General features: G+C 42.4%; 3 protein-coding genes and 1 non-coding gene across 4 annotated transcripts; all 4 read right to left on the bottom strand.

The window, feature by feature from the left end:
• Positions 1-206: 206 nt before the first annotated feature.
• LOC118787874 (40S ribosomal protein S13) lies at positions 207-4282 on the bottom strand. The gene is made up of 6 exons (XM_036543610.1): positions 4230-4282; positions 3391-3439; positions 3207-3285; positions 2528-2697; positions 1069-1169; positions 207-281 (listed from the first exon to the last, which is right to left on the bottom strand). Exons 1-6 carry the CDS (start codon positions 4250-4252, stop codon positions 248-250), a joined length of 456 nt encoding a protein of 151 aa, XP_036399503.1. The 5' UTR covers positions 4253-4282; the 3' UTR covers positions 207-247.
• On the bottom strand, positions 793-921 carry LOC118788588. The gene has a single exon (XR_005005413.1). It is a non-coding gene; the product is annotated as a small nucleolar RNA SNORA19 (small nucleolar RNA).
• A 3015-nt stretch (positions 4283-7297) lies between the features above and the next one.
• On the bottom strand, positions 7298-16208 carry LOC118788294 (intestinal mucin-like protein). The gene is made up of 19 exons (XM_036544251.1): positions 15817-16208; positions 15479-15705; positions 15177-15348; positions 14514-14761; positions 14026-14209; positions 13541-13736; positions 13143-13321; positions 12969-13038; positions 12466-12599; positions 12182-12216; positions 11556-11724; positions 11255-11353; positions 9945-9985; positions 9568-9690; positions 9120-9218; positions 8813-8941; positions 8311-8350; positions 7859-7982; positions 7298-7608 (listed from the first exon to the last, which is right to left on the bottom strand). Exons 1-19 carry the CDS (start codon positions 15848-15850, stop codon positions 7371-7373), a joined length of 2541 nt encoding a protein of 846 aa, XP_036400144.1. The 5' UTR covers positions 15851-16208; the 3' UTR covers positions 7298-7370.
• Positions 16209-16820: 612 nt separating this feature from the next.
• On the bottom strand, positions 16821-23270 carry LOC118788293 (mucin-5AC-like). Its single transcript, XM_036544250.1, has 7 exons — positions 23213-23270; positions 22846-22922; positions 19833-22357; positions 19239-19424; positions 18645-18803; positions 17226-18239; positions 16821-16965 (listed from the first exon to the last, which is right to left on the bottom strand). The coding sequence occupies exons 1-7, from the start codon at positions 23268-23270 to the stop codon at positions 16821-16823; spliced, it is 4164 nt and encodes a 1387-aa protein (XP_036400143.1).
• Between the last annotated feature and the right edge of the window lie 545 nt (positions 23271-23815).

The following is a 23815-nucleotide window of genomic DNA, read 5'->3' as shown; positions in this document are numbered from 1 at the left end:
TTCTTAATTACACCAATCCATCCCCATCCAACCAGTAGATGAAATTCACTTACATCAAGAACATTATTTCCATCAGTAAAATGGTGTTACTCCTTGTTAATATATGCACACATTTAGCAGTTATATATGTGATCAAATTCAGGGAGATTTCCCTCTATTTGACAGGGTCATACTTTCCCCAAGCATACAGAACACACAACTCATAAGACTTTCTTCCAAAGCTCTTTATTAGTCCAAAATGTGATATTTATGCCACGAGAGCGGAGGCCGTGGAGGATTCACTGTGGATTAAAAGAGAGGAAAATACATCAGAATGGCACACAATACCCATTAACCCAGGGCGACAACAACCAGTCTAGACCTCTGGTCACATGGAAGAGGAAACCACAAACTTGCCTGTATTCAAAAGAAACTGATGAGTAAAATTTTTGCTTTTTTCAGCTACAGGTCTGGAGAGCAGACAGTGAAATGTCTGTTTTCACCACCTGCATTTACCAATGTTTAGCTGTTGGCCAGGCTAAGTCGGCTGTTTTCACTTAAAAGCCACATATAGGTGCAGTGGGGTTAAAAGCAGATCAATTCCAAAGAGCTGAATGCCCAGGATGGTCAGGATGTGGTCACATTTTACATGGGCTATGGGACGATCATCGATGATAGAAAAACATTTATAAATGCACACAAAAGGTATTTGTAAGTGGCCGAACATAGAAAACTCATTCTTGATGGTAACTCAGATTCTGTATACCTCAGTGACACTGGTAGTTCCCACAAAAAATGGTTTCCTGTGCAGATAACTGTCTGAAGGGGACTGGCAGGGTTGGCACAGGAAAGCCACTCTGCTAATTTACCTCCAACATTTGTCTGGCACATCAGAAATATCTCAGTTCTTACAAGGAAAGAACAGGACAATGAAATGTGCTGTACTGTATCAGAACAGTTTGAGATCGAATGTCCTGTTCCCGTTACACCATTAACTCAGACATTACATGTTACAACTTCCAAGATGACCATTTGACACACGTGCATCGCGCACATGAAAGAAAAGATACGGTAACATATGATACGTACTACTTCCAGTTGGGTGGGAGTACTCTCTTGGTCTTGTAGTAACGGGCCAGCCTGTGAATCCTGCTCTCGATGAGAATCAGACGGAACTTGGCATCCTTGTCCTGTACAAACAATTCAAGATATCACCAAAAAAAAAAACAAAAAAAAAAAAACCCAAAACTGAATTAATGCCACCTGCCAATTTCATCTATGCTCATTCAATACACATACTGTCTTCCAGGTCCACCTGCTGTCCATTTCATGCCCTCTTAAATGCTAACTAATAATGGACTTTATAGAGCAGAAAGGATTTACTTAGCTAATGAAAATGGGGATTAGTAGATAGCCAGGTCAGCAATCTGGCCATGACATAGTGGAACCACATCCTGATACTGAATGAGAATTTTCACCAAAATCTAAACCAAAAGTCAGAAAAGTCCAAAAAATTGAAAAAGGCACAAAAATACCCTAGTGAAAATGCAGTTATGCTTAGAAATAAATCACACAGCACAGAAATGTATGTAGTATGTCTCAGACACAAATGAAAGTCTTGATCTAATGTTCAGAAGTAGTTTTCCATATTCAGTGCTCTGCAGAACTACATGTCTCATTCCACTACATTTCAGCACTCTCCAACAATCACCAGTCTTTCAAAGAACCACAGAAGTGCCTGTTTTAATTCCCCTAGACTCAGGCTACAATTAGCATGCAACTTGGACTGCAGTCTTCAACCCTATCCAAACCATTACAATTCTGGACAAGACCTCTACTTGTGTCCAGTGTCCCCTGTCCCAACATCACTTCCAACAGAAATCTCTCAGCTTCAACAAAGGCTACAGGGTGCTGGCAATGAATTTTTTTTTAATGAGGTTAATTTGGGGGAAACGCTTGCCTGGCAGGAACACTATTACAAATCTTAAAGGGACATCAAATGGAGGTGGGCAACAAAATCTACCAATATACTGCTAAAAAGGAGATGCTGTCAACGCATTTATTTTACCAAAAGTTCTGAATTAAATCAACAGTAACCAATTATGGCATGACAACAACACTACCTTATAGAAGTACAACATCTACACATGACAGTACACCAGCACTCTAACGGTGTCTACAAAATAGGCTATTTTAATTAATAAAATAAATCTGCTCATAATTTTGCTTCTATCTTAACTCCAATATTAAATCGAAAATGGATTGTCAAGATTGTTCCACTAAAATAAAATGTGAATTGAATGGTTTAGCTCCACAGGGCCAAAGGTTATGAGAAGATGTAGGAATATTCAGTCAATATACTGCCCTGGAAACCCTAAAGGCTGGACACTAGCTGGCTGTTGGAAGTTGTGGAACGGGGCTGTATGTTACAGCACATGCTGCGCCCCATGCACGCATGACACCATGCAGGGCGTCAGCCTCAGGCCAGTCCATCTTTTCACCTGCCGTTAGCACTAAAGGTCACGAGCGGGTTCAGTGGGCCCATCACCTTTCTGTTCCTTTCCAAGTGCTTCCTCACTGCAACCGCCTTCTTGATCAGGTGGTACAGGTCCTCAGGGAGGTCAGGGGCCAGACCCTTGGACTTGAGGATCCTCAGGATTTTATTGCCGGTGACAAAGCGCACCTGGGCAACACCATGGGAGTCCCTCAGGATCACACCTGGAAAACATAAGTGACATTTTTCATTTTTCAACACCATACAGAAAAACAGGCAGAATATCCCCAACCCCAGGACCTACAGAAACCCCACATTTCACCATTTTCTCTGGTCAGTCAAGATACAATGGCAAAATTCAGACTACATTCATCAATCCTCATTACTGCAGATCTACAGCCAACTGGAGTTTTGAGTGCCTCAGACTGGCTACAAATGCCACTGCCATAGAAATACAGACAGCAGATACATTGTTAGGATGGCATATCTCCTGCAACGGTAAAAACGACAATTATTAGAAAAGACAGCCAGACATGTATGTACCATTAATGAAAATAAACAGGGTTCAAATAAAAACCCTGACTATCATGATTCCTTAACATACCAGGCGGGGTTCTCTACGTACATTTTATGACAATATGAAACTGAAGTGGGTCTACTCAAAGCGACTGAAAGCAACAGACGAAAAGCTCAAGCTAAGGGCTTGGGCTACAATGTCAAACCGTAAACTTACCAATCTGAGATGGAGTCAGGCCTTTCTTGGCCAGCTTGAAAATCTGCTCTTTGACATCATCGGATGTTAGTTTCAGCCACTACGACAGAAAAAAATGAGAATGTTAAATTCGAGACCTTTCGTTCAGAAGCACGTTGGCTAATTGTCAAACTGCAAAACGAATGTATTGTACACCAGTACTCACTGTTGGCACACTGCGTCTGTATGGCAGCGCTGACTGGGACAAGCCCTTTCTGCAACAAAAATGAAATTGTTAGTTCGACTCGGGTCATATCCGACAGGCTGGACTCTGTGCCCTGCTTCCTCGTCGCAATGCAAGAATTCTACATTTTGGCCCAACTAAACATTTATTCCTGCTAGTTAGCTACTGATATTGTGCTCCCTCCACCGCCAAATCTGAACGTTCGTGTTTCAGTTTGCTAGGAAGGCCGGTTACTGGAGCTAAGATGATAGCCTTGGACAAAGTACATGGTTGTTAGCTAGCCAACCAAACAAACTGTCGCTTATCTACGGTATCGTCAATTGCAATGCTCTGCAATCTAACCAGACACGGTGGATTTAATGATAAATCCGAATAAAACAGACAGGCGGCCTTCATGCCGGTTCTAACCACGGAACCTATTTAGCCAGTTAGCTAGCTGGCTAACCATGTGTTGTTAGGCAAATATGGATTCTGGTAACGCTTGGCCACGTAGCTACCCAATTATCAAGCATGGATATTTCACTTTCTTGTGCTTGAAAATCCAATATGACAGTACTGCTCAAAAATGTAATATTAATATTTTTTATTTAAAAAAAAGAACAGCCCGTGTCGGAGGAGAGCCATACACGCGGCCATGATGTGCTCCAGTTCTAGTGAGACAATCCGTGTTTAACACGCTTCATTTTTTGATGAAAAACTGGCGCTTTTGCCTGCCATTCGGACACAAAGTTGCGCACTATAAACTGACAGGGATTAAATGAGATCGTTTTCCAGTCTATATGGCTAAGATGCCACTTTTATAGGGTAAAACGGCTGCTTACCCGGGAGCGTGCATACGACCCATGATGGCGATCTAGTGGAAAAGGAGGATCGCATTGAGGCTGCGTGAAAATCAAGCCCTGTGCGGGAAGTGACGTCAGGATGAGTCAGAGACGCGTTTTCACGGTCGCGCCGCAGATGGCGCTCAATCCGACCAGAGGGATAACATCGAATCAGGAAACAGGAGAGGTGAACGAAACTAAAACGCTTCTTTGATTTGCGTTCAATCTGCATCAATTCGGCTGTGTTGTTAGATTGTGCTACTTTACCACAAAAATAAAGTAATTAAGGGTTTGAGAAGTTTCGCTTTTTTGGGGTATTTTTGATTTAAGGTATTTTTGCCTCACGGGAAATATGGAGAAAATATTCTGCTAATACCTGAAGCATTTCTTTCGTTTACATTTACATTGCATTAATTTAGCCGACGGTCTTAATCAGAGCGATTTACAGCAAGATTACGGAAGTGTATCCAACACATTCCCAGACCAGTGAGTGAGCATAATGTTCAAGCCCTAACACAAGTTACTTTGTGCTAACTTGACTAGGCAGTCTAGAAATTAAGGGAAGCTAAATGCATGCGCTACAATATATTGCAGTCACTAGATCACAGAATCCATAATGCATTGCGATACTAACGGTAAAATAAACAACCTATATGCACTTTCATACCCTATGTACACTTTTCTCTGTGTATAGTGTTAACCATGACAGCTGCCAGGGTATAGGGCAGTATGTAGGCTATATTATAATTCATTGCAACACTAGAGGAGAATAACCCCCTCCAGGCTCATGCATAAGCAATGAAACTTGTGCAGAGAGCATGTAGCCATTCTGCTCTAAGTAACTGTTCCTGGATCAGCATCAGAATTGTGTATTATATGGCTGAGGTTAGCATTAGGAGTGATCAAGCTGGTCTTAGGTCTGCTGTCAAGGGCAGTAAGCGTCTTGGGCCTGACAGTCTCCCCAGACCCAGTGCTAGAGCAAATCAATAGGACGGGCATTTGATTTTCGTGAGGGGGGCACACAAAATCACCACGGCAACTGCAAAATAGCAACAACAACACCACTGCGTGTGCACTGCCGCACTACACAGCACTTTAATGTTTCCGTTAATGAAAAGCGTTTTATAATTATATGTTATTTAGGTTTACATGTGAGGGTGGGGCCGCCATCAGCAGGCAAGGAGTTCAAATGCGTGCACAGCCCGGTCTGGCCCGACCCCAACGCTGGCACTGAGTCTCCCTCACATGGCACTAACCTCCTAAAACTGTCCTTATATGTCCACACACACCCTAAATATTTAAACTGCTTTTAAACAGTAGTTTTGACTCATTTACTGTAAGTTTGATGAGGGCAGTATTGTTGACAGACTGGGGTATTATTTAGTGAGGTCTTTAGTGAGGTTTGGCCATTTACTTTTGACCCTTTAATCATTACAGTTGCAGCTTGCACTTGAGTGATATTTTTGACTGATTATTTCAATACATTCCACATCAAGATTTGTTCATTTTTACACCAGGTTATTATATTTTCAGCTAGAATTTCTATATAATTGGAATCATATCGACTGCGTTGTTCTTTAAGCATTCCAAACAAAAATTGTTTTTGTTTGTCTCTGTCGGCTTATGAACATGAACATCTCTCCTATGGTCTACATATGCTGTCTTCATTTTGTGTTTTTTTTTCTTCTTTATATTCTTTTGTGCCGGGAAATATTTATCAAGGCAGGTCAGCACTTTAGTCAGCCCAGTGTGTCTGGGTTCTTTGGGATCTGTATTCAGCCAAGATTTTCAGTCTCCATGGAGAGTGAAAAGGAATTAGTGAAACATTCATGTAGATTTAACATGCTCTCAGAGGAAGGGTTCTTTATGTATTTAGTAAAAAATAAAAACTAATATGGTGCAAGTCATAATTGTCACATTATGTCAAATCAAATATGTATGTGTCAGACAAGTCTCTTTGTATGGCATGTTGTGACAGAGAGGGCAGTGTGACAGAGTGCCGTCACTACGGTTGAGTATGTGCTCTGATTGCCATGCCAACAAGCCTGACTCTTTGGTGTTGCGGTCAAAGTCGCATGGTTAGTACCCCGTAGACCCAGGTTTGAGGCCGGGTGGGGTGACTGCTCTCACCCTTTGCTCCACATGTTTATTATTGTTATGGCTTTTTGTTAGTTGAAAATGACAAACAAAACAAATTTGATATAGTTCCACCACGAGTTCCTCCAAAATGTGAAAAAAAAATCCGACCACAGGGGATGCTTGGCTCCTCATTAAAAATCTGAACAAAAACAGTAGGGTGCCAGTGCACCTGCAGTGCTTAGCTCCCTGAATACAGCTGGAGGGAGCACTGATGGGCTCCCAGCACAAACTGGCTGCCTCTAGTCAGGAAAGGTGTCATAATGACTGTGGTGGGTGAAAAAAAGTTTCACAGGTCTCATGATTTGAAGGCTTACTGTATAGCTTGTTGAGCCATTTGTTTTTGCAAGTAAGGGAGGAAAAGTCCCATATTGTATGTATGTGATCAATAATCACAAAAACTGGTGTGGTGGCATAAATGTGTGAACTAATTTTCATCAAACTCAAACATGGTTAAATAATATTTCCATGCTGAAATCATTGTTACAAATTGATTGGTCCACAGTGGACCTGTTTCTGTGATTCCGGAAGCTTCACTCTTCCATCACAAGTTAATAACTTTTAATTAAAAAAAATAATTGTGCTCCTTTTCTGCAGTATCTGGAATGGATTTTAGAAAGGATTTTATGCTAGCACTGGCAGATAAATCACTCAAAAACACAAGGTTCTTTTTTTGAATAATACATATCTCCATTAATTTCACCCTCTCAGTTCCACACTGATAAGTTAAATAATACGTACAAAGGTAAGGTCAAGGCATGAAAATAAATGAAAATTACAAGGCAGACATATGCAAACTACTGAGTTTTATTAACAAGTTTGGTATTTTGAGCATTGAGGATGAAAAAGCAGATGAAAGAAACAAGAACAACAGACTCTTGTGGTTTCTGAATGAAAGGTTTTAGCAGACAGGTTGCCATAAATGTGGTCAATCAGACTTTAAATGAAAAACATAAATAAAGAATAGATTCAAACGGACGACGCGTCATTGTCGCCGTCTCTCCTTCATCGTCTCCTGCGGTGCAGTTTTGCTTTCTCTTGGGCTTGGGCTTGGGCTTGGGCTTGGGCTTTTGTCTCTTCCGTCGTGCACTCGGTTCGGAGGCAGCCGCACTGTTCGATATACACGTAGGAGTGTTTGAACTTCGACCCATCAGGGCAGACCATCTCCACCTGCTTCTTACTGACAGCTGTTTCTTGGCAGCAAGAACAGGATCGCTGCACCATTTTGGCTTGGAAGGAGTACCTGAACGTAAAAGCGGAGAGAGGAGTGGGATGAGAGTGAGGCTGTTGTTTCAAAGGCACAGAAGTCTTTGGTAACCTACTGGGGACCAGCTCAATAGCACGTTGAAACAGATATTCATAATCTGGGCCAGTGAACAAATTCTAATTCCTAAAACACATTGAAGTACACTCATGTTAACAATGAACAAATGGAAAGAAGGACATCACAAGTGTGTCAGCTGTAACCACAGTTCTTTGATCCACACACTTACATGGAGGAGGTCTCACATGAGCCGGCACAAGTCGTCATTTCTACTGGCTTCACAGATTGGCAGCCATCACTGACCAGGTGGGAAACAGTCCTTGTCACGTTACATGGCTGCCATTTTTTAATACCTGGCAAAAAAAGGTAGGGTTTCACCACACACTTACTAATCCAGCTTCATCCAAATATTTTCTTTTCAGAATTTGCTACTGGATTCAAGGCTTAATGAGTTTAACAAAACAATTAGTAACAGATTGGAGTGATAGATCAGTCAATATGACAGACAGGGACACAACTCAATAATGGTTATGAGATAACACTTAGGGAACATGTTCAGGGTTAAGGTCAGGCTAGTAAGACTACATGAAATAACAGCAATGCCCTCCTCGCATACGGTTAGAAACATCCCACTCTATTATGTTATCAAAAATAAAGAGGGCTGGGTTCCAGTTTACTTACAGACATGACAGCAGCCATCTGGCGCAATAACTTCAGTTCCCTGCAGAAATGAAACAATTAGACAATCTTCTTTGCATAATCAGCAGTTTAATAGGGGATTCAAGTAGATTAAGGATTTGCTCTTTATGGTAGGCTAACAGAAGAGCGTGGCACCATGTGCCATACAGTATGTATCCCACAATTCATTCCTCCCTTAAGGTCATAACGCTTCCTTTCCTATGCACAGGTACCTCACCTTGTAGCTGATAAAAGCAATTCCTACTAAGTGAATGGACTGAGTGACACATCATGATTCCCCTCCTACCTAAAACATCATCACCAGCACTGCTCCAAGTCATATCACCCCTGTACTCCATAGCTTCAAATATTAATCTTGGTCAGAGATTAATCTTGGTCTAAGTCTTAGCCTTGGCCACACCTGTCCTTATTTTTGAGGTCAGGTCAGTGTAAATGGCAAAGTGTTCAATGGGTGTGATAAGGTCTAGTTATTCAATTCACTTACTGGAATGCAGTCTTCCGGATTGAACTCAGGGCAGACAATCTTGGACTCCATGGATATAAGTTGATTTTCTATCTTTATGCACTCATATTTCACACACTTATTACCAGGGGCCGACCAGGTGGAACCAGGCTGTGGAATTGAAGAGTGGAGGTAAATATAGTGACAAAGCACAGATCCTCATTGTGTGTGAGGCTGTGTGTGATACAAATTTACCCTCTGCATCAACACAACCATGGTTTTATTTTGAATTTTTGGGAGCAGCCATATTTTGAATATACTTTGCCATTAGGGTTTTTTTTGTATTCACCTTTACAGTGTGCACAGTTTGGTCAGGCAGGATAATAACACAGCTGGTCTGCACACACTTTCCACAGCACTGCCCAGGTACAGGTTGGTGCTCAAAGCCCTGCAGAAAAAGATGAGAGATCACTTAGATGTACAACCTGACACTTCATTCTGTCTTAAAGCAATCTTTCTATTTCAGTTTGAAACTGTCATACTTTTCCTTGTAACCATGTAGATACAGCAACAGACAAAATCTAAATTGTATTACTTTTGATAGTTTTAGCAGAGTAGATTTAATAGCTGGTAACAGTTTTAGAACTAATTTTCCACGGCCAAGAAAAGACAAAAATGGAGAATGCATTTAAGTTAAATTGAGTATTTTGTTTGATTAGTGTGTCAGTGAGGGAACTAAAATGATCTATCCTAATATTTGAAATTGCATCCGACCAACCAACTCAATGGTCACTTACCAGCGGACAGTGAGTGTCGCAGGGTGTTGGTGTACATTTAATGCTGTGCAGATGGGTGTTTGAATCCACCTCATGGCTGCAAATACACTGTTCACACTTGGCTTTGGGAACAATGTCTCCTGGCTGAAGGAGCACACAAAAGAGTTGCATTAAAAAATTTGTAGCAAAGGACACGGTGCTGTTTCCCTCCATCGCTTACAGAACTTTGAGCCCACTGCAGTAATATTAAAGTACTTTTGTTCAGTCTTCTCAAAAACAACAGGGAAAATAATGAAGTAAATGCAAGTAACTAGAAGTCACAGATGAGGGCCAACCAAACCACTCCTCTCATTCCTTGGAAATGATTGTCTCTAACAAACACTGAAGTTGGTTCTGACCTTATATTCCGTGCCATTGGAGACACAGACGGCTTTGGGTACTGTAAAGAAAGACAAAATTAAAGGTAAAGGTGGTTGGAATTCAAAGGATGCCATCAAAAAAACACCATTTCATTCAAGACAGTATGCTGAAATGTTTAAATCTCTAGCATAATCTAAAAAACTGAGAGCAGAGCTGTAATGAATTTGGTTAGTGAAATTTTTGTGGTGAAAAATTCATACTATAAGCTTATTAAATAATTACTTCTCTAATGGATATATATATATGTATATATATATATATATGTATATATATATATATATATATATATATATATATATATATACACGATACAATGAAAGAATCAGGGTTCCTACACATTTTCCATTTCAAAATTCCATACTTTTCCAGATTCAAATTTCCAGACTTCTTGGTAGATTTTTCAGACCATATTTGACATCTGAGTACAAATAGCTGTTAAAATAGATGTTTATTAAGTAAATATATACATATTATTGTTCCCCCATATTTCTTAGGCTCTTTTATAAATAAGAACTGAAAGTGAGCTGAAAAAAGTTAAATAATTTAATTTTCACGGTGTCTGTGCAGCCTTGTTTATTCACTGTGTCCATGGAAACGATGAAGAACGCAGCTGTATGGTTTTCTTATGCAGAAGGGATACGTTTCTGATAACTACATCACTGCATAACTCTTAAATGTTCAGACAAGCTTAATATTTGGTTATTTGTGATGCTATGTACTGTATATATGCAATTCAAAGATATTGCCGCTTTCAAACTAATTTGGTCGTGGATGTCCGGATTTGGTACAGTTACAAGGCACTTTGGGCAGAGCTGTTTTGCAGGCTGTGATATACAGGCGTAGAGGCAGTTCTGTGTAGGAGTGTGCGTTTAGTCACATGCCATACTTCTTGCCTTCTGGCCCGCGCGCTCTCTCTCACACAGTGGTAAACATTTTGGCTGTGTTGGCTGCCTGCTCCAAACGCCATGAAAAACACTCTGCTTGTATGATCAATTTATTTTTAGAAATTCTGGATTTTATATTTTAGAAAACAGAATAGGGGCAAAAGTCTGGAAACACAAATATTCTTCCATACTCTCTTTTCTTTTGTCCATACTTATCCAGACCTGGAAATTACTAAAATCAAATTCCATACTTTTCCATACTGCGTAGGAACCCTGAAGAACGAGAAAATCCCAGCTAGGATATCAGATATCTATAATCAGGTAGCAACATGCTCACAGCAAGTTTTGTGCTGTAAGGGGGAATCTCCCTCTACGCCCATGGGGGTTAAAAAAAAGGAACTCACGGCATGTATATTTAGGGCAGCAGGCGCCCATGGTCACTTCTAGTGTGTATCCAGGCTCACAGGTGTGTTTCGCAGGACAGATGCTATTGTTTTGGCATGCTGTGGGAAAAGACAGAACAAAGAAAGTTTTGCAACTGACTGGATACAGCAACAGTGCATTGAAAACATACATAATAGGTCCCTCCAGAGGGGCAGCAAAGGGAACAGCTTTTACACAGGGGTTGGTTTAATGCTCTTGGTTCCAAAACCGGTGAAACTGCACAGTCTGACCCAATGAATCAAGTCCAGCTGGGCTACTCACCGCATACGGTCTTCTGGCAGCAACCCTTTGTCTCGATGACCACTATTTGTCCCACTTCGTCGCAGGTAACAGGTGGCTGAGGTGGACAATCCACCGGCGTGCAGAGGATGTGCAGAGTGTCAGTGTCGCACACACAGTTCTGGCAGTCACTTGTCCAGGTCTCACCGGCCTACACCAGTGAAAAGAAGCCAGTCAGTGCATGTGTCACAAGAGCATCAACTAATCAGAGCTTAAGTATGCACAGTTTCAAGCGCTTAGGGCAGAATATGCAGTTAGCATTCTTCAAAAAATGCTCAAAACCATCCAACTCTGATGTAAAAATACAGTGTGAGAAGTAAGTGGATCAATTTTTAACAGCTAAGAATATATAAAATCTCCACACCCAAACTAGTGTTAGAATTGAAAATGTATATAGGGTTAGGGCATGGGTTAGGGTTACCTTAAATCTGTTACAAAATGAATGCTTTTCTATTTGAATTTACCTCAGTTTATCGACATTCATGATTTATTTGTGTAATGTTACCTATGAATGCTTGGCCAAAAATACAAATGGTTTGGGACAGGTTTAGAAGTATAGGAAACCTAAACAATCAGCTGAAAGAATAAAGAGTTAACAGTAAAATTACCCTTTTCGGCTTTCCATTTGGTAACAGGCAGTATTCTAAAGAAAACACACACACACACACAAGAAAACTGTCAGTTATCTGAGCCAGTAGATTTTTTTTTTTTTGACAAAATTGTCTTCCTGTTTCTATTTCTGTTCTTATACAGCAATAAGCGTGCACAATTCAATTAATTTTTTTTTGATGTGAAATGAATGTATGAATGAATGAAAAAAAAAAAAATAGCACAAGACTAGGACTAGTGTTTCATAATTGGCATAATTGGCTGTTTTTGGTCCTCTGCTTACCACAGTCGAAGGAGACACACTCATCAGAGTCAGAGCTCAAAAGGGTCGTTCCAGGAGGACAGAAACATCCTTCTGTAAGGATATTTCCCATCACGCTGAACTGGTTCACCTCCTTGATGAATTTTGTATTGTACCTATGAAATGATACAAAGAGAAGAAAATGCTATCTATGCTCTGGAGTGCTTATAATTCCTATACATAATACCTGCCAAATACAAAATTTGTCTCTGAACAAGTAAAACTGCCCAAAAGAAAAAGACAATGGACAAGATTCAATTTCATGGTATTTTTTACGTTAGGTATATAAAGTGAGTTAATAAACTTGATATCAGGTAAACCAGCCATTTTAAAATAAAGGTTTGCCAAATATTTATTCATCACCTTTTATCAAATGAATGGTTCGTAAAGTTTTTGAAAGCAATAGGTAAGATGTTGGTATATCAATCCCCCCCCACACACACACGCATAAGTGCGCACACACACACACACAGTTTTCAACATACCTGACATCACAGGTTGGCTCTATCAGAGGACCACATGGCTCATAAACTTTAGGTTCTTCACATGTGTAGTCTGCAATTAAAATGGAGAGAATTTGCTAAATACATGTAATGGGAATCAGTACAGGGCAAGGCAGGTCTCCTAACAATGTTATGTGGAGTGACATTCTTTCTTACCGCACTCTCCACCTGTGGAGTTTCTCCAGTCGATACAGATTCCTGCCATGGAACAAGTAGCTGCATATATCTGCACACTTGTACAGCCAATATGGCTGTCTGGCATGTGGCAGACATCAAACTCACAAGCTATCACAAATGGCTCATAGGGGATGACCTTGTGGCACTCTTCAAATATCCTGAAATATTAAGGATAGTGTCATAGCAGGGTAACAAAAATGTTAAAATAATCACACCGCCATTGTGCTCTCCCTACATACGACAAGGCTTGATTTAATTTTTTGGGGTGTGTTAGTATGAAGCTACAATATTAATAGAACAGACAGTACAACACTATTCATGTCTGGCAACAAATATGGCTGAGAAGTAAATCCAATTGAGCAAACTGCGGCTCTTACTCATTCTCGATGACTTTACAGATGGCTGGATGGGTTTGACATGGTTTGGGCGATGGGCTTGGTGTTGGTTGTTGTTGCCCACAGTGACTGTCATTCTTCCCTGTAACATTCCAATGGTTCGCCATATCTGGACAGGATTTGTCTATTTTCCCACTGGGTAAACGACAGTCATCCTTGCGGTTGTTGTCACAGGTTCCTTAAACATTGAAAAATACAGTAATACAGTAGTTATACACATAGAGGAAGACAAACATTTAGCATGCAGGATGCAAAATGGCTAGGCCTTGTCTGTTAAATAAAAAGGTCTGTGTAACACACACGGTTGTTATATTTGATAGATAATACAAAGTATTAAGTTACTCTAATACATTGTTACATTATTACAATTAATGCTTTACTACTTCAACTACTATTATTAATAAGAATAATAATTATTATTATTTTGTATTATTATTACTACACAAAACATATTTGTAAGCACTTACCACACTGCCCCTCTGTGTTGTTGTAGAATTTAGAGTAGGGCAGGTAAATGCTGAACATGAGGCCTCTGAAGGAAACACGTGCATCTATGGCAGGTATGACTAAGAGTGTTTCAATTCCGTTGTCTGAGATCCTGAAGTCTTTGTTTTCATAGGCAGGGATGATTTGTTTGCCGTTGATATAAATCTGAGAAATAGTTGAGCGGTAACTTTAATTTCACCCTCTACTTCTTGAATTGTGGCACCAATAACTTGCAATGTGCAATGCTAAAATACACAACACAGTGAGTCTAATATAAAACATTATTTCTAAAAATATTGCAGTGTGAAAGCCAGAGTGTCCAACAAGGCATTGAAATTATTCAAAATGTAGGAAGGTAACAGTGCTTAGTTTACATGGAGATGACACTTACAACCTAATCATTAAATGTAATATAGGTCATCAATGCTTTCTTAACACAGACAGAGTAAACAATGTAAGTAAAAATTACCAAGTTTGTGAACACTCCATGAATGTCCTTCTGGGTCATAAAGATCTCATAGGATTGGTAATACACTGTTAGGGACTGGGGGCAGGACAAACCATCAGGGGAATCGCACATGTAGTTGTCAATGACAACACTGAAGTTGTATTTTGGGTGTATCTCTTTGACCAAGACATAAGAACAGTCTCCTTGGAAAGCGTAGTAAGTCCCATCAAAAGTTACATAATGAGGATCTCCCCATCCATAGCAGACACCTAGAAGGACACAAGGAACACTCTTAGAAAGCCTGTTTGTTAATATGCTGAAAGTAACAGAAATCTAATGTGGTTCCATCCAGTAGTCGTGTAATAAGTAGATGACAATAAGTAATAGTATCATCTAATATACAGAGACGTACGTATTTTATTGTACACGAAAACAGTTTTGTTAAAGGAGGATTGCTCAATATAAAATATACATTTATCACCTGTACATTAAGCAAACCTCTTTTCACCAAACATCCTAATGAAACTTGATGGTGTTTTCTCTGTTATGGAAGTGTAAAGGAATGAATTAAATTTTAAATAAAGTTAAGTTTTGGTCATATTTTGAGAGCTGCTCTGATTAAAAATTAAATCTTTTCAACAAATCAATGTTGAGAAATACTAAGAATCATTTCTCAGGACTTACATTGACATTGGTATTGATAGCAACATCCAGACTCATCATAGACCTTCACAGGAGGAAGGTTATTTTCACAAACAATTGGCTTCACAGGATCACACTGCACTGGCTTCAAGGTAACTGACCCACTGTAGCAGGTCGCTATGGTGCAGTTGTCATACCTCCATGATTCACCACTCTACAGAATAAAAAAATATATAAACATAGTGCAAACAGGTATTTCATGCAACATAAATTTACTATCATCCTATATAATTCTAAGGCAATACCTAGTTGAATAATTTTTCAGCATTATTATTACTGATTACCTTTTTTGGTGGATGGTATTGGTCACAATCAATTTGAGTTGTTGATGATGGTGATGTTGAAGTGGATGGTGACGTTGAAGTGGATGGTGAAGTTGAAGTGGATGGAGTTACAGAGGGAGTTACTGTGGTGTAACATGGACCAAAATTTTTGACTATTCCACAAGTTTCATTGCAGAAAGCCGTGAAACAAAACCCAGCATGGTCGGTGACGTTGTAGATCTCCGAACCTGTGAAAAAGCAGATGGAAAAATGAAAAGTTGCTCAATTGAACTTATCTGCATAAAAAGTGAACATTAATTTCTTCTGGATTATATTTCATTGCGTGATTAAAAATTTACCTTGTGGAAATGATGTCCCATTGTATTTGCACATGCACTGGGGAATGGGATGGGGAATGGTAGTTGTAGGGATTGTTTTGGTTACAATGGGTAAAGTTGTTGTTGGTGGAGGTGTTGTGGTTACAGTGGTTGTTGTTGATGGACTTGTGGTCACAGTGGTTGTTGATGGAGTTGTGGTCACTGTCGTTGTTGTTGACGGAGTTGTGGGTACGGTGGTGGCTGTTGAGGTAGTTGATGGAGGACAGGTGCAACATTTCACCCTTATCTCATAGTCAAAGCACTGTTTCTGCAGACCCTGGTTTTTGTTCAAACAAATCAAGCCAACAGATGGGTTACACTCCACATCTTGCCCCAGCTCTGAGAGCTGAAGGTTGGGATATTTCTTAGCTCTACACTGAACCGCCAGAGGATAGCTGCAGATGTAAATACCAGAGTCAATTATCTTTTGGATGGATTCATTATCACCGCCATTAGGACCAGATGTAGGTTGGCTCACATCAATCCAATCGGACCAGTAGCATACTTCCTTTCCATCACAGGGTGCTGTAGTGGGTGGACTGGCAGTTGTAGAGGGTGTTGTGGTAACTGTGGTGCTTGGGGTGGTTGAGATCGGTGTCTCCGTGGATGGAGTGGTAGTAGTTACCGTAGTTGTTGTTGGAGGTGTTGTGGTTACAGTGGTTGTTGTTGGAGGTGTTGTGGTTACAGTGGTTGTTGTTGACGGAGTTGTAGTTACAGGAGTTGGTGGAGGACAGCTGCAACATCTCACCCTTATCTCATAGTCAAAGCACTGTTTCTGCAGACCCTGGTTTTTGTTCAAACAAATCAAGCCAACAGATGGGTTACACTCCACATCTTGCCCCAGCTCTGAGAGTTGAAGGTTTGGATATTGCTTAGCTCTGCACTGAACCGCCTCTGGATGTCTGCAGATCTGCACACCAGCATCAATTATCTTTTGGATGGATTCATTATCACCGCCATTAGGACCAGATGTAGGTTGGCTCACATCAATCCAGTCTGACCATTGACAGATTTCTTTTCCATGACAAGGTGCTGTAGTAGGTGGACTGGCAGTTGTAGAGGGTGTTGTGGTAACTGTGGTGCTTGGGGTGGTTGAGGTCGGTGTCTCCGTGGATGGAGTGGTAGTAGTTACTGTAGTTGTTGTTGGAGGAGTGGTGGTTACAGTGGTTGTTGTTGGAGGTGTTGTGGTTACAGTGGTTGTTGTTGATGGAGTTGTAGTTACAGGAGTTGGTGGAGGACAGCTGCAACATCTCACCCTTATCTCATAGTCAAAGCACTGTTTCTGCAGACCCTGGTTTTTGTTCAAACAAATCAAGCCAACAGATGGGTTACACTCCACATCTTGCCCCAGCTCTGAGAGTTGAAGGTTTGGATATTGCTTAGCTCTGCACTGAACCGCCTCTGGATGTCTGCAGATCTGCACACCAGCATCAACTATCTTTTGGATGGATTCATTATCACCGCCATTAGGACCAGATGTAGGTTGGCTCACATCAATCCAGTCTGACCATTGACAGATTTCTTTTCCATGACAAGGTGCTGTAGTAGGTGGACTGGCAGTTGTAGAGGGTGTTGTGGTAACTGTGGTGCTTGGGGTGGTTGAGGTCGGTGTCTCCGTGGATGGAGTGGTAGTAGTTACTGTAGTTGTTGTTGGAGGTGTTGTGGTTACAGTGGTTGTTGTTGGAGGTGTTGTGGTTACAGTTGTTGTTGGAGGCGTTGTGGTTACAGTGGTTGTTGTTGGAGGCGTTGTGGTTACAGTGGTTGTTGTTGGAGGTGTTGTGGTTACAGTGGTTGTTGTTGACGGAGTTGTAGTTACAGGAGTTGGTGGAGGACAGCTGCAACATCTCACCCTTATCTCATAGTCAAAGCACTGTTTCTGCAGACCCTGGTTTTTGTTCAAACAAATCAAGCCAACAGATGGGTTACACTCCACATCTTGCCCCAGCTCTGAGAGTTGAAGGTTTGGATATTCCTTAGCTCTGCACTGAACCGCCTCTGGATGTCTGCAGATCTGCACACCAGCATCAATTATCTTTTGGATGGATTCATTATCACCGCCATTAGGACCAGATGTAGGTTGGCTCACATCAATCCAGTCTGACCATTGACAGATTTCTTTTCCATGACAAGGTGCTGTAGTAGGTGGACTGGCAGTTGTAGAGGGTGTTGTGGTAACTGTGGTGCTTGGGGTGGTTGAGGTCGGTGTCTCCGTGGATGGAGTGGTAGTAGTTACTGTAGTTGTTGTTGGAGGTGTTGTGGTTACAGTGGTTGTTGTTGGAGGTGTTGTGGTTACAGTTGTTGTTGGAGGCGTTGTGGTTACAGTGGTTGTTGTTGGAGGCGTTGTGGTTACAGTGGTTGTTGTTGGAGGTGTTGTGGTTACAGTGGTTGTTGTTGACGGAGTTGTAGTTACAGGAGTTGGTGGAGGACAGCTGCAACATCTCACCCTTATCTCATAGTCAAAGCACTGTTTCTGCAGACCCTGGTTTTTGTTCAAACAAATCAAGCCAACAGATGGGTTACACTCCACATCTTGCCCCAGCTCTGAGAGTTGAAGGTTTGGATATTGCTTAGCTCTGCACTGAACCGCCTCTGGATGTCTGCAGATCTGCACACCAGCATCAATTATCTTTTGGATGGATTCATTATCACCGCCATTAGGACCAGATGTAGGTTGGCTCACATCAATCCAGTCTGACCATTGACAGATTTCTTTTCCATGACAAGGTGCTGTAGTAGGTGGACTGGCAGTTGTAGAGGGTGTTGTGGTAACTGTGGTGCTTGGGGTGGTTGAGGTCGGTGTCTCCGTGGATGGAGTGGTAGTAGTTACTGTAGTTGTTGTTGGAGGAGTGGTGGTTACAGTGGTTGTTGTTGGAGGTGTTGTGGTTACAGTTGTTGTTGGAGGCGTTGTGGTTACAGTGGTTGTTGTTGGAGGCGTTGTGGTTACAGTGGTTGTTGTTGGAGGTGTTGTGGTTACAGTGGTTGTTGTTGACGGAGTTGTAGTTACAGGAGTTGGTGGAGGACAGCTGCAACATCTCACCCTTATCTCATAGTCAAAGCACTGTTTCTGCAGACCCTGGTTTTTGTTCAAACAAATCAAGCCAACAGATGGATTACACTCCACATCTTGCCCCAGCTCTGAGAGTTGAAGGTTTGGATATTCCTTAGCTCTGCACTGAACCGCCTCTGGATGTCTGCAGATCTGCACACCAGCATCAATTATCTTTTGGATGGATTCATTATCACCGCCATTAGGACCAGATGTAGGTTGGCTCACATCAATCCAGTCTGACCATTGACAGATTTCTTTTCCATGACAAGGTGCTGTAGTAGGTGGACTGGCAGTTGTAGAGGGTGTTGTGGTAACTGTGGTGCTTGGGGTGGTTGAGGTGGGTGTCTCCGTGGATGGAGTGGTAGTAGTTACTGTAGTTGTTGTTGGAGGTGTTGTGGTTACAGTGGTTGTTGTTGGAGGTGTTGTGGTTACAGTTGTTGTTGGAGGCGTTGTGGTTACAGTGGTTGTTGTTGGAGGCGTTGTGGTTACAGTGGTTGTTGTTGGAGGTGTTGTGGTTACAGTGGTTGTTGTTGACGGAGTTGTAGTTACAGGAGTTGGTGGAGGACAGCTGCAACATCTCACCCTTATCTCATAGTCAAAGCACTGTTTCTGCAGACCCTGGTTTTTGTTCAAACAAATCAAGCCAACAGATGGGTTACACTCCACATCTTGCCCCAGCTCTGAGAGTTGAAGGTTTGGATATTGCTTAGCTCTGCACTGAACCGCCTCTGGATGTCTGCAGATCTGCACACCAGCATCAATTATCTTTTGGATGGATTCATTATCACCGCCATTAGGACCAGATGTAGGTTGGCTCACATCAATCCAGTCTGACCATTGACAGATTTCTTTTCCATGACAAGGTGCTGTAGTAGGTGGACTGGCAGTTGTAGAGGGTGTTGTGGTAACTGTGGTGCTTGGGGTGGTTGAGGTCGGTGTCTCCGTGGATGGAGTGGTAGTAGTTACTGTAGTTGTTGTTGGAGGAGTGGTGGTTACAGTGGTTGTTGTTGGAGGTGTTGTGGTTACAGTTGTTGTTGGAGGCGTTGTGGTTACAGTGGTTGTTGTTGGAGGCGTTGTGGTTACAGTGGTTGTTGTTGGAGGTGTTGTGGTTACAGTGGTTGTTGTTGACGGAGTTGTAGTTACAGGAGTTGGTGGAGGACAGCTGCAACATCTCACCCTTATCTCATAGTCAAAGCACTGTTTCTGCAGACCCTGGTTTTTGTTCAAACAAATCAAGCCAACAGATGGGTTACACTCCACATCTTGCCCCAGCTCTGAGAGTTGAAGGTTTGGATATTCCTTAGCTCTGCACTGAACCGCCTCTGGATGTCTGCAGATCTGCACACCAGCATCAATTATCTTTTGGATGGATTCATTATCACCGCCATTAGGACCAGATGTAGGTTGGCTCACATCAATCCAGTCTGACCATTGACAGATTTCTTTTCCATGACAAGGTGCTGTAGTAGGTGGACTGGCAGTTGTAGAGGGTGTTGTGGTAACTGTGGTGCTTGGGGTGGTTGAGGTGGGTGTCTCCGTGGATGGAGTGGTAGTAGTTACTGTAGTTGTTGTTGGAGGAGTGGTGGTTACAGTGGTTGTTGTTGGAGGTGTTGTGGTTACAGTGGTTGTTGTTGACGGAGTTGTAGTTACAGGAGTTGGTGGAGGACAGCTGCAACATCTCACCCTTATCTCATAGTCAAAGCACTGTTTCTGCAGACCCTGGTTTTTGTTCAAACAAATCAAGCCAACAGATGGGTTACACTCCACATCTTGCCCCAGCTCTGAGAGTTGAAGGTTTGGATATTGCTTAGCTCTGCACTGAACCGCCTCTGGATGTCTGCAGATCTGCACACCAGCATCAATTATCTTTTGGATGGATTCATTATCACCGCCATTAGGACCAGATGTAGGTTGGCTCACATCAATCCAGTCTGACCATTGACAGATTTCTTTTCCATGACAAGGTGCTGTAGTAGGTGGACTGGCAGTTGTAGAGGGTGTTGTGGTAACTGTGGTGCTTGGGGTGGTTGAGGTCGGTGTCTCCGTGGATGGAGTGGTAGTAGTTACTGTAGTTGTTGTTGGAGGAGTGGTGGTTACAGTGGTTGTTGTTGGAGGTGTTGTGGTTACAGTGGTTGTTGTTGATGGAGTTGTAGTTACAGGAGTTGGTGGAGGACAGCTGCAACATCTCACCCTTATCTCATAGTCAAAGCACTGTTTCTGCAGACCCTGGTTTTTGTTCAAACAAATCAAGCCAACAGATGGGTTACACTCCACATCTTGCCCCAGCTCTGAGAGTTGAAGGTTTGGATATTGCTTAGCTCTGCACTGAACCGCCTCTGGATGTCTGCAGATCTGCACACCAGCATCAATTATCTTTTGGATGGATTCATTATCACCGCCATTAGGACCAGATGTAGGTTGGCTCACATCAATCCAGTCTGACCATTGACAGATTTCTTTTCCATGACAAGGTGCTGTAGTAGGTGGACTGGCAGTTGTAGAGGGTGTTGTGGTAACTGTGGTGCTTGGGGTGGTTGAGGTCGGTGTCTCCGTGGATGGAGTGGTAGTAGTTACTGTAGTTGTTGTTGGAAGAGTGGTGGTTACAGTGGTTGTTGTTGGAGGTGTTGTGGTTACAGTTGTTGTTGGAGGCGTTGTGGTTACAGTGGTTGTTGTTGGAGGCGTTGTGGTTACAGTGGTTGTTGTTGGAGGTGTTGTGGTTACAGTGGTTGTTGTTGACGGAGTTGTAGTTACAGGAGTTGGTGGAGGACAGCTGCAACATCTCACCCTTATCTCATAGTCAAAGCACTGTTTCTGCAGACCCTGGTTTTTGTTCAAACAAATCAAGCCAACAGATGGGTTACACTCCACATCTTGCCCCAGTTCTGAGAGTTGAAGGTTTGGATATTGCTTAGCTCTGCACTGAACCGCCTCTGGATGTCTGCAGATCTGCACACCAGCATCAATTATCTTTTGGATGGATTCATTATCACCGCCATTAGGACCAGATGTAGGTTGGCTCACATCAATCCAGTCTGACCATTGACAGATTTCTTTTCCATGACAAGGTGCTGTAGTAGGTGGACTGGCAGTTGTAGAGGGTGTTGTGGTAACTGTGGTGCTTGGGGTGGTTGAGGTCGGTGTCTCCGTGGATGGAGTGGTAGTAGTTACTGTAGTTGTTGTTGGAGGAGTGGTGGTTACAGTGGTTGTTGTTGGAGGTGTTGTGGTTACAGTGGTTGTTGTTGACGGAGTTGTAGTTACAGGAGTTGGTGGAGGACAGCTGCAACATCTCACCCTTATCTCATAGTCAAAGCACTGTTTCTGCAGACCCTGGTTTTTGTTCAAACAAATCAAGCCAACAGATGGGTTACACTCCACATCTTGCCCCAGCTCTGAGAGTTGAAGGTTTGGATATTGCTTAGCTCTGCACTGAACCGCCTCTGGATGTCTGCAGATCTGCACACCAGCATCAACTATCTTTTGGATGGATTCATTATCACCGCCATTAGGACCAGATGTAGGTTGGCTCACATCAATCCAGTCTGACCATTGACAGATTTCTTTTCCATGACAAGGTGCTGTAGTAGGTGGACTGGCAGTTGTAGAGGGTGTTGTGGTAACTGTGGTGCTTGGGGTGGTTGAGGTCGGTGTCTCCGTGGATGGAGTGGTAGTAGTTACTGTAGTTGTTGTTGGAGGAGTGGTGGTTACAGTGGTTGTTGTTGGAGGTGTTGTGGTTACAGTTGTTGTTGGAGGCGTTGTGGTTACAGTGGTTGTTGTTGGAGGCGTTGTGGTTACAGTGGTTGTTGTTGGAGGTGTTGTGGTTACAGTGGTTGTTGTTGATGGAGTTGTAGTTACAGGAGTTGGTGGAGGACAGCTGCAACATCTCACCCTTATCTCATAGTCAAAGCACTGTTTCTGCAGACCCTGGTTTTTGTTCAAACAAATCAAGCCAACAGATGGGTTACACTCCACATCTTGCCCCAGCTCTGAGAGTTGAAGGTTTGGATATTGCTTAGCTCTGCACTGAACCGCCTCTGGATGTCTGCAGATCTGCACACCAGCATCAATTATCTTTTGGATGGATTCATTATCACCGCCATTAGGACCAGATGTAGGTTGGCTCACATCAATCCAGTCTGACCATTGACAGATTTCTTTTCCATGACAAGGTGCTGTAGTAGGTGGACTGGCAGTTGTAGAGGGTGTTGTGGTAACTGTGGTGCTTGGGGTGGTTGAGGTTGGTGTCTCCGTGGATGGAGTGGTAGTAGTTACTGTAGTTGTTGTTGGAGGTGTGGTGGTTACAGTGGTTGTTGTTGGAGGTGTTGTGGTTACAGTGGTTGTTGTTGACGGAGTTGTAGTTACAGGAGTTGGTGGAGGACAGCTGCAACATCTCACCCTTATCTCATAGTCAAAGCACTGTTTCTGCAGACCCTGGTTTTTGTTCAAACAAATCAAGCCAACAGATGGGTTACACTCCACATCTTGCCCCAGCTCTGAGAGTTGAAGGTTTGGATATTGCTTAGCTCTGCACTGAACCGCCTCTGGATGTCTGCAGATCTGCACACCAGCATCAATTATCTTTTGGATGGATTCATTATCACCGCCATTAGGACCAGATGTAGGTTGGCTCACATCAATCCAGTCTGACCATTGACAGATTTCTTTTCCATGACAAGGTGCTGTAGTAGGTGGACTGGCAGTTGTAGAGGGTGTTGTGGTAACTGTGGTGCTTGGGGTGGTTGAGGTCGGTGTCTCCGTGGATGGAGTGGTAGTAGTTACTGTAGTTGTTGTTGGAGGAGTGGTGGTTACAGTGGTTGTTGTTGGAGGTGTTGTGGTTACAGTGGTTGTTGTTGACGGAGTTGTAGTTACAGGAGTTGGTGGAGGACAGCTGCAACATCTCACCCTTATCTCATAGTCAAAGCACTGTTTCTGCAG

The sequence above is a fragment of the Megalops cyprinoides genome, chromosome 13 (assembly GCF_013368585.1).
Source record: "Megalops cyprinoides isolate fMegCyp1 chromosome 13, fMegCyp1.pri, whole genome shotgun sequence".
NCBI classification, from domain to species: domain Eukaryota; kingdom Metazoa; phylum Chordata; class Actinopteri; order Elopiformes; family Megalopidae; genus Megalops; species Megalops cyprinoides.
Note: the sequence above shows the minus strand (reverse complement) of the source record. Positions and strands in the feature narration are given on the sequence as shown.

Excerpts from the sequence above, each read along its gene's own strand:
- LOC118787874 (XM_036543610.1), bottom strand. The coding sequence starts at position 4,252 with ATGGGTCGTATGCACGCTCCCGG. Across the intron at positions 3,286-3,390 it reads ACAGACGCAGTGTGCCAACA|TGGCTGAAACTAACATCCGA; the intron begins GTGAGTACTGGT and ends TTTCTGTCGTAG. Across the intron at positions 1,170-2,527 it reads ACTTGGAAAGGAACAGAAAG|GACAAGGATGCCAAGTTCCG; the intron begins GTGATGGGCCCA and ends TTGTTTGTACAG.
- LOC118788294 (XM_036544251.1), bottom strand. The coding sequence starts at position 15,850 with ATGTGCAAATACAATGGGACATCATTTCCACAAG. Across the intron at positions 9,219-9,567 it reads GCGACACTCACTGTCCGCTG|GGCTTTGAGCACCAACCTGT; the intron begins GTAAGTGACCAT and ends CTTTTTCTGCAG. Across the intron at positions 8,942-9,119 it reads AAACTGTGCACACTGTAAAG|CCTGGTTCCACCTGGTCGGC; the intron begins GTGAATACAAAA and ends TCAATTCCACAG.
- LOC118788293 (XM_036544250.1), bottom strand. The coding sequence starts at position 23,270 with ATGTTGCAGCTGTCCTCCACCAACTCCTGTAACTACAACTCCGTCAAC. Across the intron at positions 22,923-23,212 it reads CTCCGTCAACAACAACCACT|ACATCCAGAGGCGGTTCAGT; the intron begins GTAACCACAACA and ends GCAGATCTGCAG. Across the intron at positions 18,240-18,644 it reads ACAGTAACTACTACCACTCC|TACAACTCCGTCAACAACAA; the intron begins ATCCACGGAGAC and ends AACTCCTGTAAC.